A 13,660-nucleotide genomic window follows, 5' to 3' on the forward strand; every position below is an offset into this window, starting at 1 on the left:
TCACTAAGAAAAGTGAAAACAGGAAATAAGTTCTTCATACACAACATGAGTCTAGCATCCTGACAGATTGTGTTGTTGACACAAGGTAAAAGACAGTGACGTTTTCTGCTGCTGTCTCTGACCATTGACGATCTACCCTGAAATCGAACGGACCTGATGCCGACTCCCAACACAGAATAGTTTCTGATTCTTCATCCTGAAATCCTCTGTTTCCTGAATGATCAGGAACAAACCTGACAGGTAACCAGAGTCCCGTGTGATGACAATACTGGAAATCTTAGATGGTTTCTTCATTTCCTCTGAAGCTCATCTTCCTTTGTTTGCTGATCTGTTTGTGTTTGCTGTGACGTGCTGCAACTTGTTTGAAGACAGTGATGTTTTCCCCACAGAGATCAAACTCTTATCTGCCTGGTGTTATCTTAGTCTGCACAGAATGAGCAGAAATGAGCGCTGAAACAACTCTGCTGCAGGGTAAAACACAAAGAATCCCATAACGATGCTTCAACAGATACCAGGAATGTTACAGACACAGATTCTGTCAGAACACATCCACAGACACCAAACCACACCCTTGGACCGGTCTACAACCTGTTCACAGTGAGACAACCCTAAAGAGATCCACAGAAATCCAGTCACAGCAACAAGCATCAGTGAGCAGCTTCCGCATCGTTTTAAACTGGATAAAGGTCAGAAAACAAAATAATCTTTTTGTCCTCCATCCAGAACAAAACCAGAAATTTTCCCAAACATCCTCAGACTGAGATGATGAAAGAAGCTGCAGCTCAAACAAACTGTGGTTATCTTACAGTAAACAAAACTTTTCACATGAAAGGAAGCTGCTGCACAGATGCAACTGGGACACTGGAACTAATGTTTCTAAAAGATTTTCTTATTGTTTCTCAGACAGACTGATTTTTAGCATCTTCAAACTGTATCAGATTCAAATTCATCTGAAGAAATGTTCCAAACATTAATTAAACTAAAAGTTTGTTACTGAACATCTTAAAAAGAGTATAGATGTTTCCAGTCAGCTTCACCTGCTTCAAATTCAATTCTCAAATCTGCTCCGCTTCAATCTTGTTTCAGTGAACACGGATCAGTGGTAGGATCTGGGTTTTTGTATTTTGTTTTGTCTTCATGTTTCAGTTTGAGTTTGTTTGTGTTATTTACTTGTCCTCTTCCCTGTGCCTCAGCCACCATTCACTTCTCCTCAGTTACTCTCTCTCTCTTCCCTGTTCTCACCCATCTACACCTGCCTCTAGCTCTGTAATCATCTCACCTGTGCCCACTTCCACTAATCACCCTCTGCCTTTAAAACCCAGTCACTTTCCACATTTCCTTGCTGGTTCATTGTCATACTTTGCCTCCCTGATGTGCTGTACTTCCGGTTGCTCGTGCCTCGTCGTCTTCCATGTTCTGTTTGGTTCTTCTCTTGTCTCAGGTCTGTTCATGTTTTGTTAAGTTAGTTAATGTTTTTGTATTTAGTTTAGGTTTTGCTGCCACGTCAGCCTTTGTTTTGGATTGCCTTTTATTTCTAATAAATTAGTTTATTTTTTCAATATGAGTCTGCGCTCAGGGTTTGCCTCCTTCACCCCACTTCATGACAATCAGGCTCTTCCTGTTTCCGTTTCCTTCCTCCTGTGGCTGCAGCATAAACATTCAGGATCTCAGATCAGTTCTAGATCAGAGTTTGTTTTGTTTGATGAAAATCCATGATTGTAATAGGTCCTCTGATATTCCACCTGTTTCACACAACAGATCGGGAGTCATCTGGTTGACTCACCAGTTTGTTAACCAGCTTAGAGAGGTGTGATTGTTTGTTCTGGTTTTAGTTGTACTTCTGACGTGGTTCAGTTTCAGAATCTCTGAAGAACCGGAGGCCTCATGTATGAAGCATTTAAACACAATGTTTTCTCATGAGTTTGAGCATTTATGGTTTAAAGCAGAACAATGAAACTGAATCACATCTCATTCAACATAACTTATAACATGACTCAAAAATGATTAAAAACAACCTCAACCCAGTGTAAACGGTAAAGTTTCCTCTAGTGTTGTCATTTGTAGATGTAAACTCATAATGGTGACCACACGCTTGCGAGGTGCACAGACAGCTATTGATTCCTAAAGTCTACAGGGTGTAGGTAATGACACATGCCAATAAATAGATGCATAAAATTGCAAATAATTGTGGCACAATGGCAGCTTTGGTCATACACTGCCAATGGAAGAATTTGGAAGGAGTGTTTTTAGAGATCACACAGGCCTGTGTGTTGCCGGTGCCAGTTCAAGTCCTCACCACACTGGGGTTCCTTGCAGCCAAAGCCTTTCAGACGGAGCTGGCTGACAGGTTGGGTATTTTGCAGCTGTCCTGAGCTGTGCCATGACAGCTATATGGGACAGCATCATATGTAGGATGCCCAGATATATAAAAATCCCATACACTGTGACTGAAACGTTTCCTCAACTTATTTTTTCACATCAACTATTTAATAAACAAGCCTCTAAGTTCCAACAAGCTCCTCAGTCTCAGCGTTTACTGTAATTATGTTATTAAGCACATGCGTAAACCCTCAGCAGTGCTGTGCTGGCAGATCTGCATCTTGGTTCACTTCAGTCATTTACAATAATAGTATGTATTTTATGAACAGTAAGTGGTGTCTAACCTTATTGGATGAGAGGTGATGGGCAGCATCCTTCACTTTACTCCAACTTTTATATCTGACCATTTAACCTTTTCGTTACTTCTGTGGGTGTACACTGCTCTGACAACCACAGCTTCACACACACACACACACACACACACACCACCACCACCACTCCTCTATGCACAAATGCCAGATGACAGTGTGCTAAATATTTTTTACACCCCAATACGTTATTTATTCTTTAGTTATTTCGGCATGTCTCTGACTCACATTCCATGAACTTCCTCATTTTCCTACCTCCAGACATAATATTTGATCATGCAGAGAGCAGAACCACACATATAGGACATATTTCCTTTCGTTTACATGGAGGCGTGTTAGGGGAGGAGTCTTATGTGCACTCAGTTCCACTTAAATTAAGAAGTATGAAGGAAAGGTGTGTAGAATCATGCGTGCACTTAGTCTGATCAATCTGAATATTTTTGTTCGTACAAACTTTTCCATTTTATCTGAACATCAACTTTCAGGATGAAAGCTGCAGACTCTTCCAGTCCTTCATCCTGTGTGCTCCAGTAATGCTGGGATGTGTTTAAATCTCTCTTGGGTGTACTCTGAGCCTCTGCAGAACCACAATATGGTTCTTTGTCTCACGTCCTCCAGTGTCTTTTCACTCAGCTTCACGAGAGCAGCAGCAGCAGCAGCTGAGGCTGAACACAAACGCAAACCTCTCACCCTGAGAAAAAACACAAAAGTGTCTGAACATCAGCAGCTCCACAGAGCTGATGATGACCCTGATACAAAGCCAGTTTCTAAAACACCAGATTAGATCTGAGGGTTTCTCACAGGCTGCCACATTAAACTGTCCTTAATGCTGTGCAATAAGCTGAGCCCAGCTGTGCAGAACTGCAAACAAAAAGACTTCAAGGCCAGTCTTCTGAGGCCTCTGTGGACCTACAGACATAATGACTGGGTTTCTGTGGGACCCTAGAGGGCTCAGAAGGGCTGCAAGGACCCCAAAGGGAATATACGAGCCAAGAGATTCACCTAAACATTTCCTGAGATAATTAGGGGCATGAGAAACTGATGTGAGGTCAGCCTTGGACCCCAGCAGGGTCGGACACACACAAAGGAGTTTGGAACCAAAACTCATTGTTGATAAAAGATGCAACTATAAATGTTCAACCAACAGAAACTCGGGCTGTCACAAGCAGTCGTAAATTCATGTCATATTTGTGTGTTTTCATTTCTTAAATCTTTCAACAGTTTCTCCATGGTCTGCGCTGCGTATGTCAGTTCAGTTCTGGTTCACTTCGTCTGAGATACAGTTTCAAACTATCATAGTGGATAAATCAGTCTGCAGCTTCAATGGTGTTTAACGAGCCGGGTTAAAAAAGCTTCAAAGACTGCCGGTGTCTAAAATAGTAAAGTACTTCTAGCTAGCTGATAATAAAAGTATAGTTTGGAAGGTTTCCTTGGTGGCAGAAAATGAACAAGAGTGCTGGACAGACAGACAGATGCCTGCTTTAACTGTGTATATAATGCTACTAACTAAATGGATGACATTTAATAAGATTAATTCATACATAAAATAATAACTACAATTTATATATGATGGAAAAACTGGAATTAAGTTCAAAGAACAGTTGTCAGAATTCCAGTCTTCATAATTATATTTTTTAAAAATGTGTGTTTGTTTCCTCTTTTTGAAGGTAAATAGATGAGGAATTCCTGCAGAAGAAAGATTTCTCTCCATAGTTTGCTGTAGTTCTTAGCAACACTATCCTTTCAGCAGGATGGCTATTTTTATTTTTAAACACCTAAAGAATTGTATTTATTTCTGCTGGAGTTGTAACTTTAAACCTATAGTTTGTACTTTAAATTATTTAAAAGTTGAATCTTAAAAATGAACTAAAATAAAATATTGATTGTGATTTCTGCAGGAAAATTGGTTGTTTAGAATAATTAAAATAAAAAATAAAAAAACTTTGTGTTGGGCGAACTTAACAGAAACATTTCAACCTGATTAGTATTCTGTTGTTTAGGAGGACCTAGACTACCTGAGGATTTGGTTCTTCTGTGGTTCCAGTCTGAAGGTTTTTTTGTTTTACAAAAACAGTGAGAATAAAAAACATCCAATTAAAACAAAGCACCACTTTTCTTCTACTTAGTTTCTACTGTAATGATTGACAAGTGCAGCAGGTTCAGCTCTCAGTGAAGTAGGTCGGTGGTGGGGTGGTGGGCTTGTTTTAGTGGTGTTATATTCAGTTGTGGGGGTGTTTTCCCTCATGGGGCCAGGGAGTGGAGGGTGGGTCAGGCTTCATGTTTCAGCAGGAAGACAGAGTGCTGAAGATGAATGGTGAGGATCTGCTGGCTCTGTAGTTTCACCTCCCCAGTTCTAACACCCTGGACAATGAGCACTTCCTGTCCCTGACAACAAAAACATGCAGGTACAGAGTTCCAGTGGCTGGCCTTTAACCCAACAGGCAGCAGGACGATGAGCGTGAAAACATGATCCACATGGTGAGGCTGCAGCGGCTGAATCACGGAGAGGTTCTGACTAGAACAGAACCAGCATAAGAATAAAACTTTTTTAAAGTTTCAAACTGTGAGTGTAACCTGATCAGGACAACTCTGAACATTCCTGCAGAGCCTCATCACATTCAGACCCCCCACCCCCACATTTCTACCCAGCAGCCCCTCAACAAGCCACAACAACTCTGATTTCCTCTACCAGAGGAGGAGCCTGAACACATCCAAGTCTTTACCTCAGCTCAGACAGGTTCCACCAAATTATTTCAGCACCTTTTCTTCCTCTTCTGCTCCTACAGCTGCAGGCTGATAAACATAAAGATAGCCACAGAGCTACTGCTGCTGCTTCATCTGGGCGGCTCGTGGAAAGAGTTAGATCAGTTTAAAACCCACCATCAGTCACCTGACACCAGACCGTTACGTGGCATCACAATCTCCCCCTCACGATCAAAATATAAACAGCTGAAATATACATGACAAACACATCATGTGACCACGTCTGCAGCGTCACAAAGGATTCTGCAGCTTTAAACAGTCCAGTTCCCTGAGGTCATGGGTCCAGGTACAACACTCATTGGGGATCCAGGAGGCAAAGCTCCTGGAAGCTTTGAGGCTATTTTTGGTCTTTCTGGGACACCTATATATGAGATAATTTTTTCCAAAATTAAATCCTTAGAACACAAACATTTCATGTACTCTGCTTTATATCTAATCATCAGAGTATAAAAACCTACTCTGACTTCAAACTGCATTGACATCCATCCATCCATCCATCCATCCATCCATCCATCCATTGTCTTCCGCTTATCCGGGGTCGGGTCGTGGGGGTAGCAGCCTAAGCAGGGAGGCTCAGACTTCCCTCTCCCCAGCCACTTGGACCAGCTCCTCCGGGGGAATCCAAAGGCGTTCCCAGGCCAGCCGAGAAACATAGTCCCTCCAGCGTGTCCTGGGTCTTCCTCTGGGCCTCCTCCCGGTGGGACGTGCCCAGAACACCTCACCAGGGAGGCGTCCAGGAGGCATCCTCACCAGATGCCCGAGCCACCTCAACTGGCTCCTCTCGACGTGGAGGAGCAGCGGCTCTACTCTGAGTCCCTCCCGGATGACCGAGCTTCTCACCCTATCTCTAAGGGAGAGCCCAGACACCCTGCGGAGGAAACTCATTTCAGCCTCTTGTATTCGCGATCTCGTTCTTAGATCGACCGGTAAATCGAGAGCTTCGCTTTTTGGCTCAGCTCTCTCTTCACCACGACAGATCGGTACAGCGCCCGCTTCACTGCAGACGCTGCACCAATCTGCCTGTCGATCTCCCGCTCCATTTTTCCCGCTCCATTTTTTACCATTGCCATCCAGTCTTACTTAATTTTACGTTATATTTTCAAAGAAGAGTAAACGCTGTATTTCAGAGGTGGATGATAAGTCTGCCTTTGCAAACAAGAAGTTAATACTTGTTGCTACATGAATATTGTCAAATATTTGATACAACACAAAGACTGTACAGTTTGATTTGACATGCTACTTTACAAGAGTGACCAAGACTAAAGTCTGTTTCATTAACTTTTTCTTGGAGGCTACATTGTAAATGGTTTATTATCATGTTTGTTAGGTGAACATTTGACATTAATAATAATATTATAACAACAGACACAATGTTGGCAAGGTATACAGACAAATTATCAGACAGTGTTTTTAAGTATTCTATATGTGTCTATTGTAAATTTATGGTAATGACCTAATAAACTTAGATGGCTGTGACAGGTTGTCTTTAGTTTAGGGTGACACTTCCCTCGTTGGCAAATGCTTTACTCTCCATTTAAGAGAAAAGCTCCTCCTTTGCTGTTCATCATCACTTCTACCCAGATTGTCACCCAGCTGACAGAGAAGGAATGTGCCCTTTGAGTTTTTAGCAGAAGTGTTACGTTCCTCACCTAAGTGGTGTCTCTTAATTTGGTTTGTTAGTCAGTAACCAGCTTTCTCTCTGAATTTACTCCGTAGTGATGGGAAGACTCAGAGAGGACAACACCATTGTAACATTTCAACAGCATTTATTCTGTCCCAGAGGCATTAAAAATCAGTGTGGCAACTTGTATCACAACAAACTCAAACATCCAAGTACTCTTGTTGATATCTTAGTCCTGTACACCCGCATGGAGCTGTGCACTTGTCTGCACATGTATGCACCATATGGATCCAAACTCATTCACTTGTACACACACGTATATTCAGAGGCTTACATCACAAGCACACCTCTGTAACACCCTGCTGTCCATTAAAGGGCAAAGCTGCAAGGCTGGGCTGGTAACCTGAGACGGTTCAAAAAGGCTGGTGATTTTACATGGCCTACCACTTCGTGGCTGAGTTGCTGTCGTTCCCAATCGCTTCCTCTTTTTTATAATACCACTAACAGCTGACTGTGGAATATTTAGTAGAGAGGATACTTCACAACTAGAATTATTGCACAGATGGCATCCTATCACGGTACCACGCTGTAATTCACTGAGCTCATGAGAGCGACCCATTCTTTCACAAATCAGTCTGAAAGCCTAGGTGGTTGATTTTATACACCTGTGGCCATGGAAGTGATTGGAACACCTGAGTTCAATGATTTGGATGGGTGAGTGAATACTTTTGGCAACATAGTGTATCTGCGATACTCAGATGACACATTCTGCACATTACCTTAATGATTCACATCTGCCAGTTTCAAACTGATGACTGATGGAGCTGCACACCCTTCTCAAAAGAAGGTCAGTTTGGTGTTGATCATAAGAAATTTAGTTCTCATCATCCAATCAGCTTGAGGACTTTAGACAGGGTCAAAGTTCATGTCTAGAACTTGTGGACACTGAGTTTTACAGTCAGTTTTTTTATCTGTGGATAAGATGTTTCCTCAGCAACCTTAAACATCTGGTTTTAAAAAGCAATTCTCTCTCACACAGGCACAACATGAATGTATCAGACAGATTTACTTTTCAAAGTGGCAGTTTGATTTACAACCAGAGACTCTGGGATCATTTGCGAACACTCATTAGAATTCATTAGAAACTTAGTCTTACTGACCTTAAATTGAGCTCAGATTAGTTCTGGTTCCTGTTCAAGCTCTTCAACATGTCAGAGCGTGTTGTCTTCATTCAAACATCTAACACACCCATTTACCTGGCGTCTCAATGGTAACAACACGCCTCTGCTGCTCAGGTGTGTGAGTGCAAGATGTACCCATCAGTCAGTGTGACTCACTGCTTTTAGTCTGTTTACGAAACAAAAAGTCACTTTTAGTTTCTGTGACTCATATTTAATCTAAAACCACCAGGATTTTATGACGTGATGATTCTGCTTGTGTGCTGATTCTGGTCTGAAATTTCTGCTTGGCCATCTAAATCCTAAAACTTATAAGCAGGAATGTAGTATGTTTTCTGAAAAAATACTTCTACATATTGTATATGCATAATATTCAGATACTTGGATCTGCTGTCCTAAGTGGATGGATTCCGATCTGGATAAAAATCGATTAAGCAACAATCCCACATGCTACAACAACCACGTGCACTGACACAAACATTACTGATACATTAATCAAGATAACTTAGAAAATGATTTGATCATATAAGTGATTGCTTCTAATTTCCTCTCCTCTAATTTTCCACATTAATGCCGTTGTGCTGTCAGTCATGCGGCTTGGCACTGATGTGACTGTAAACACAGAGGCATCCTGGGATAAACAGCAGCTGAGCTGAAAAGGACACTATGACACAAAAAAAGAAAAGACAGCAATGATATGATTCCTCTTTTAGCACAAAAAAAGAGCGTTTTTTTGTGTGGTACTGTTTTTGATGACAACATGAGTTGTCGTTATCACAGCCAGCAGTACAGCGAGGTAACGTGTTTTTAAAGCAGCATCATCTGAAGCCTAATTAAGAACGGTATTCTGATACAGCGTGCAGCTCATATCGCTTATAAGTAACATGAAAGGAGATGATCATTCAACACAAGGAACAATACCCAACACCGACTGTGGTTGCCAGGAAGCACGTCTACATCTGTGGAACAAGTTTCACCCTCAGTCAGGTGAGACAGTTAAAAGTCAGAAAGAGTTTACAGCTCGGCAGGAACATTAGAAGAAGCCATTAATCTTCCCTAAAATCTTCTTCACTCGGAATCTTTAACTGTTGTCATTGGCTGAAGATCCAAACAGCAAAGATACTACTTTTTTTTTAATCTATTATTGTTTACAATGTTTTTTTCACCACCAATCACATATGGCCAGAGGCAGGTAGGAAAATGTTGTTTTTTTACACTGTACAAGCTCATAAACAAAGGAACATTAAAATAAAAAACTGTATTTATATCAAATATTTTGTCACTGAACATCATTCTGTAGCTGATTTAAAAAACATTTTTAAGCCAAAAAACATCTAAAGTAACAAAATTATAATTCTGTCCTGTGGTTGCCATGGTGTATCAAGGTATCAAGCCTCCACTGATGATGGCTTTTTATTGTGCTTGTGCACATGGTCTACGGTTAAGATAATTATACTTGATTAAACTTATTGTAATCAGCTGTTTTGGAATCAGAAACTCAGAGTTTACTTGCTTGGGGTAAATTAACTTAGAGTTTATGGATAACTCTGAGTTTACTAAACATCTTGCATACACCCCTGTTCAACACCCAGAGACACAACATTAATTATATTGGTACGAGACTCAGACAGAAAACCCACAAGGCTGCCATAATGTCATTTTCTCTTTCATTAACTCATATCATGATTATCACTGTGTAATATAAAAAAATGATGGTGTCAGTTTAATAACCATGGATGTTTAAATACATAAAAAGATGTTTAAATTGAGATGTCTGAGTTAAACTTCACTAAATCACAACCCCAATTCTGAAAAAGTTGGAAGTTGTGTAAAACATGAATAAAAATGGAATGAAATGATTTGTAAATCTCATAAACCCATATTATATTCACAATAGAACATCAGAAACATATCATATATTGAAACTAAGAAATGTAACAGTAATTGATGAAAAATAAGGTAATTTTGAATTTCATGGCAGCAACATGTCTCTGTAAAGTTGGGATGGGGCAAGGCTGTAAAACTAAGTGGTACAAAAAACAGCTAAAGGAGCATTTTGCAACTAATTAGGTTGATTATCATCAAGTCAGTAAGAGGACTGTGTATAAAAAGAGCATTTTATAGAGGGTGATTCTCTTAGAAGTAAAGATGGGCAGAGGTTCACCAGTCTGTGAAAAACTGTGTCTAAAAATACTGGAACAATTTCTATTAGCATTCCTCAATGGAAAATGGAAAAACTTTGAATCTCCCATCATCTACAGTTCTTAATATCATTAAGAGATTTCATAATCTGGAGAAATCTCTGAGCTCAAAGGGCAAGGCTGAAAGTCGATATTAGATGACCGTGATCTTCGGGCCCTCAGGGGCCACTGCATTAAAAACAGGTCTGATTCTGTTCTGGACATCACTGCAAGGACAGGAACACTTCCACAAATCAATATCTGTAAACACAGTTCACTGTACCATCAGGTTAATGCAGGTTAAAGCTCTATCATGTAAAGAAGAAGCCAGATGTGAACACCATCCAGAAACACAGCTGGAATAACCTCATCAATGAAGAAAAGTATATATAGGTTAAAGAACATTATTTGCTCCCATTCAGATGTCCTTTTCAGGGAAGGCTTTGCATATTTCAGCAAGACAATGTTAAACCTCAGACTGCATTCGTTCCTACAACATGGCTTCAGAGCAGAAGAGTCCAGGAACTGAACTGACCTCCCTGCAGTCCAGAACTCTCACCAACTGTCAAAAAACAACAACAACAACAACAACAAAGACTCAGGACTGTTGTACAGCTAAAATCCTACATCAAACAAGAATGGGGCAACATTCCCTCCAAAACCTCCAGCAGCTGCTCTCCTCACCGCTTTAGTGCTTACAGACTGTTGTTAAAAGAAGAATAGATGCCTTACAGAGAAAAGCATGGACCTGGAACAACTTTTTTAAGATGTGTTGATATGATAAAATTCAAAATTACCTTTTTTTTCCCTACAAATGTTAAAACTCCTTACTTTAACCACTTTACTATATACTACTATGAATAAAATACGGGATTATAAGATTTGCAAATCATCACATTATTTATTTACATTTTTTCCAACATTTTCAGATTTGGAGTTGAAGGTTTCTAGTAGGATAATTATATAATAATAATAATGATGATTAAAGTTAAATAAGTCCAGTCTGCATTAATATAAACCTGACCATCCACATCTAATTTTACCACAATATACAGTATTATCATCTGCCAAAAACTTGTCATGTTATTTTACATATCATTTTAGGACATTTTAGGAACCTCTAATAAATTTTTAACCTTAACTGTTAGAATAAAGTGCAATACACAATATCATATTATAACAACACAAGGTGATTCAAGAAAAACTACTGTCTAAGAAAAGTTACAGACTCAACATGTCTTGTCTAAAGGTTTGTTGTAAAAAAAAAAATACAACCAACATATCGGCCTGACCATGTCTGAGGAGAAGAACCAGCAGACTGCAAACTTTTCAGATAAAGTTTCCATCCAAATATGTAACTGGATTACCCAAGAACCAAAATATCAGTTAGAGGACATAGTCAGACCTGCTCCACAACTGCAGCTTTGTGTTGGTCCTGGTCTGCAGAAGTCAGAACCAAAAAAGGTCCAAGGAAGGAAAATCAAGAATTATAGACAGTCATGAATGAGCATGGATCACTGATGTACGTGGGGAGTGAAGGCGGATCAATGTTGTTCTAATACAATAGAAACGCTGCTTTATCACGAAGTGCTAGAAAGGTTCCTGCTGGTTCTGAGAGAAAGGTGTCAGAACCCACAGGTCATTCAAATTTGTTGTGTTTGGGTCTGTGTACTTGAAGTCCAATCAGGGTGTCCAGGCTGACCCTGGTCCACCACCAGAACCTCCTACAATGAACTCATCAGAACTGGACCAGAGCGCGATAGAAGAAGGTGCTGTGGTGGGTTATTAAGAGGAGCGTGTGTAAACAACCAACAGCTCGGATCAATAAAAACACTTTATAAATGGTTCAACTCTGCTACAACTCCAAAATAACACACACACACACAGCAGGGCAAATATTTTACTCTCATACCTTGGTGGAGACGTAACACTCCCTCTCCCAATACAAAACAACATACACTAACACGCACTCATATACACATACACACAAATACCAAAGTCTAAGTCTATGTTGGTGTGTTAGTGTGTGTGTGCGAGTGTGCATAGATCTCACCATGCGGTTCTGTTAGTACTTTTGTGTGTGTGTGTTCTCACCATGCTGTTCTGTCAGTAGTTGTGTTTTCCAGTCTGACACCATGTTCTCCCTGTCTGTCTGTCTGTCTGGCCGTCTGTCTCTGTGGGAATGTGTCCCGTCCCATCAGCTCTGACTCTCAGATGTTAAGCCCCGCCTTCAGATGATAATTATTCCTCCCAGACACCACCTCCCCCCCTCCCCTCCTCCTCTTCCTCAGCTCCTCTCTCTGTTGCTCTCTGCTGGAGAAATTTATCTCTCTGCTGCAGAGTAAAAAAAAACAAAAACAAAAAAACAGTTCAACTTGTCCTGAACTGTCTGAAACTTTAAGAACCAATCACAGTTTCCACAAACATTCATTACTTTTAAAGATGATAACCATATATGATTTCATAGCCACATGAGCTCTGTAAAAGACTTTATATGGATCACAAAGTACAACACAATCACAACAACATAAAAACAGGCCTAACAGCTCCGAATAATAAGTTACCATAGATTGCCTAGCAAAAAAATTCCTCTTCCAAGGTATTCTTTCTTTTTTATTCCCTTACAACCTGGAATTTAATCCAAATTTAAATTTGATTTAAAGTTAAAATTATTTTAAAAATATTTCAGATTATTGAAGTTAAATGGAAAAAACCTTTTTTAAATCATTTAAAATATATTTTAAAAAACTGAAAAATAGTGGTACATCTGTATTCAGCCCACAAAACCCAATTCTTTGTGTTCCCATCCTCTGCAGCAGTTCCAGCATAAGATCTCTTCAGGTCCGTCTCCACAATCCTGATCCACAGAGTCTCTTCAGGTCTGTCTCCATGATCCTGGTCCACAGAGTCTCTTCAGGTCAGTCTCCACAATCCTGATTCATTGGGTCTCTTCAGGCCCGTCTCCATGATCCTGGTCCATCAGGTCCTTTCAGGTCCATCTCCATAATCCTTGTCCAACTAACTTCTGAACTTTTTGTCCTATCTTCATGACCAAACTGCTGCAGCTCCTTTAGGTTGGATGAAATCAAACCAGAGATTCTCAGTTGTACTGAGGTCTGGACCTTGACTGGGCCATTCCAGCACCTTTAACTGGTTCTCCTTAAACCAGTGGAGTGTTCTTCAGCAGTGTGTTTATGTGTTTAGGGTCACTGTCCTGCTGGAAGGTGGACC

The 13,660-nt window shown here is 40.4% G+C and overlaps 1 protein-coding gene across 1 annotated transcript in view; it reads right to left on the reverse strand.

Moving 5' to 3' along the window:
* plekhg4 (pleckstrin homology domain containing, family G (with RhoGef domain) member 4) overlaps positions 1-12,675 on the reverse strand; it is a gene marked incomplete at its 3' end in the record, with an annotated part of 51,051 nt that extends 38,376 nt beyond the window's left edge. The window contains 1 exon segment of the mRNA XM_037979900.1: positions 12,524-12,675. Coding sequence (XP_037835828.1) covers positions 12,524-12,526 — 3 coding nt within the window.
* Positions 12,676-13,660: the final 985 nt, after the last annotated feature.

This window comes from Kryptolebias marmoratus, linkage group LG15 (genome assembly GCF_001649575.2).
Source record: "Kryptolebias marmoratus isolate JLee-2015 linkage group LG15, ASM164957v2, whole genome shotgun sequence".
Classification (NCBI taxonomy): Eukaryota; Metazoa; Chordata; class Actinopteri; order Cyprinodontiformes; family Rivulidae; genus Kryptolebias; species Kryptolebias marmoratus.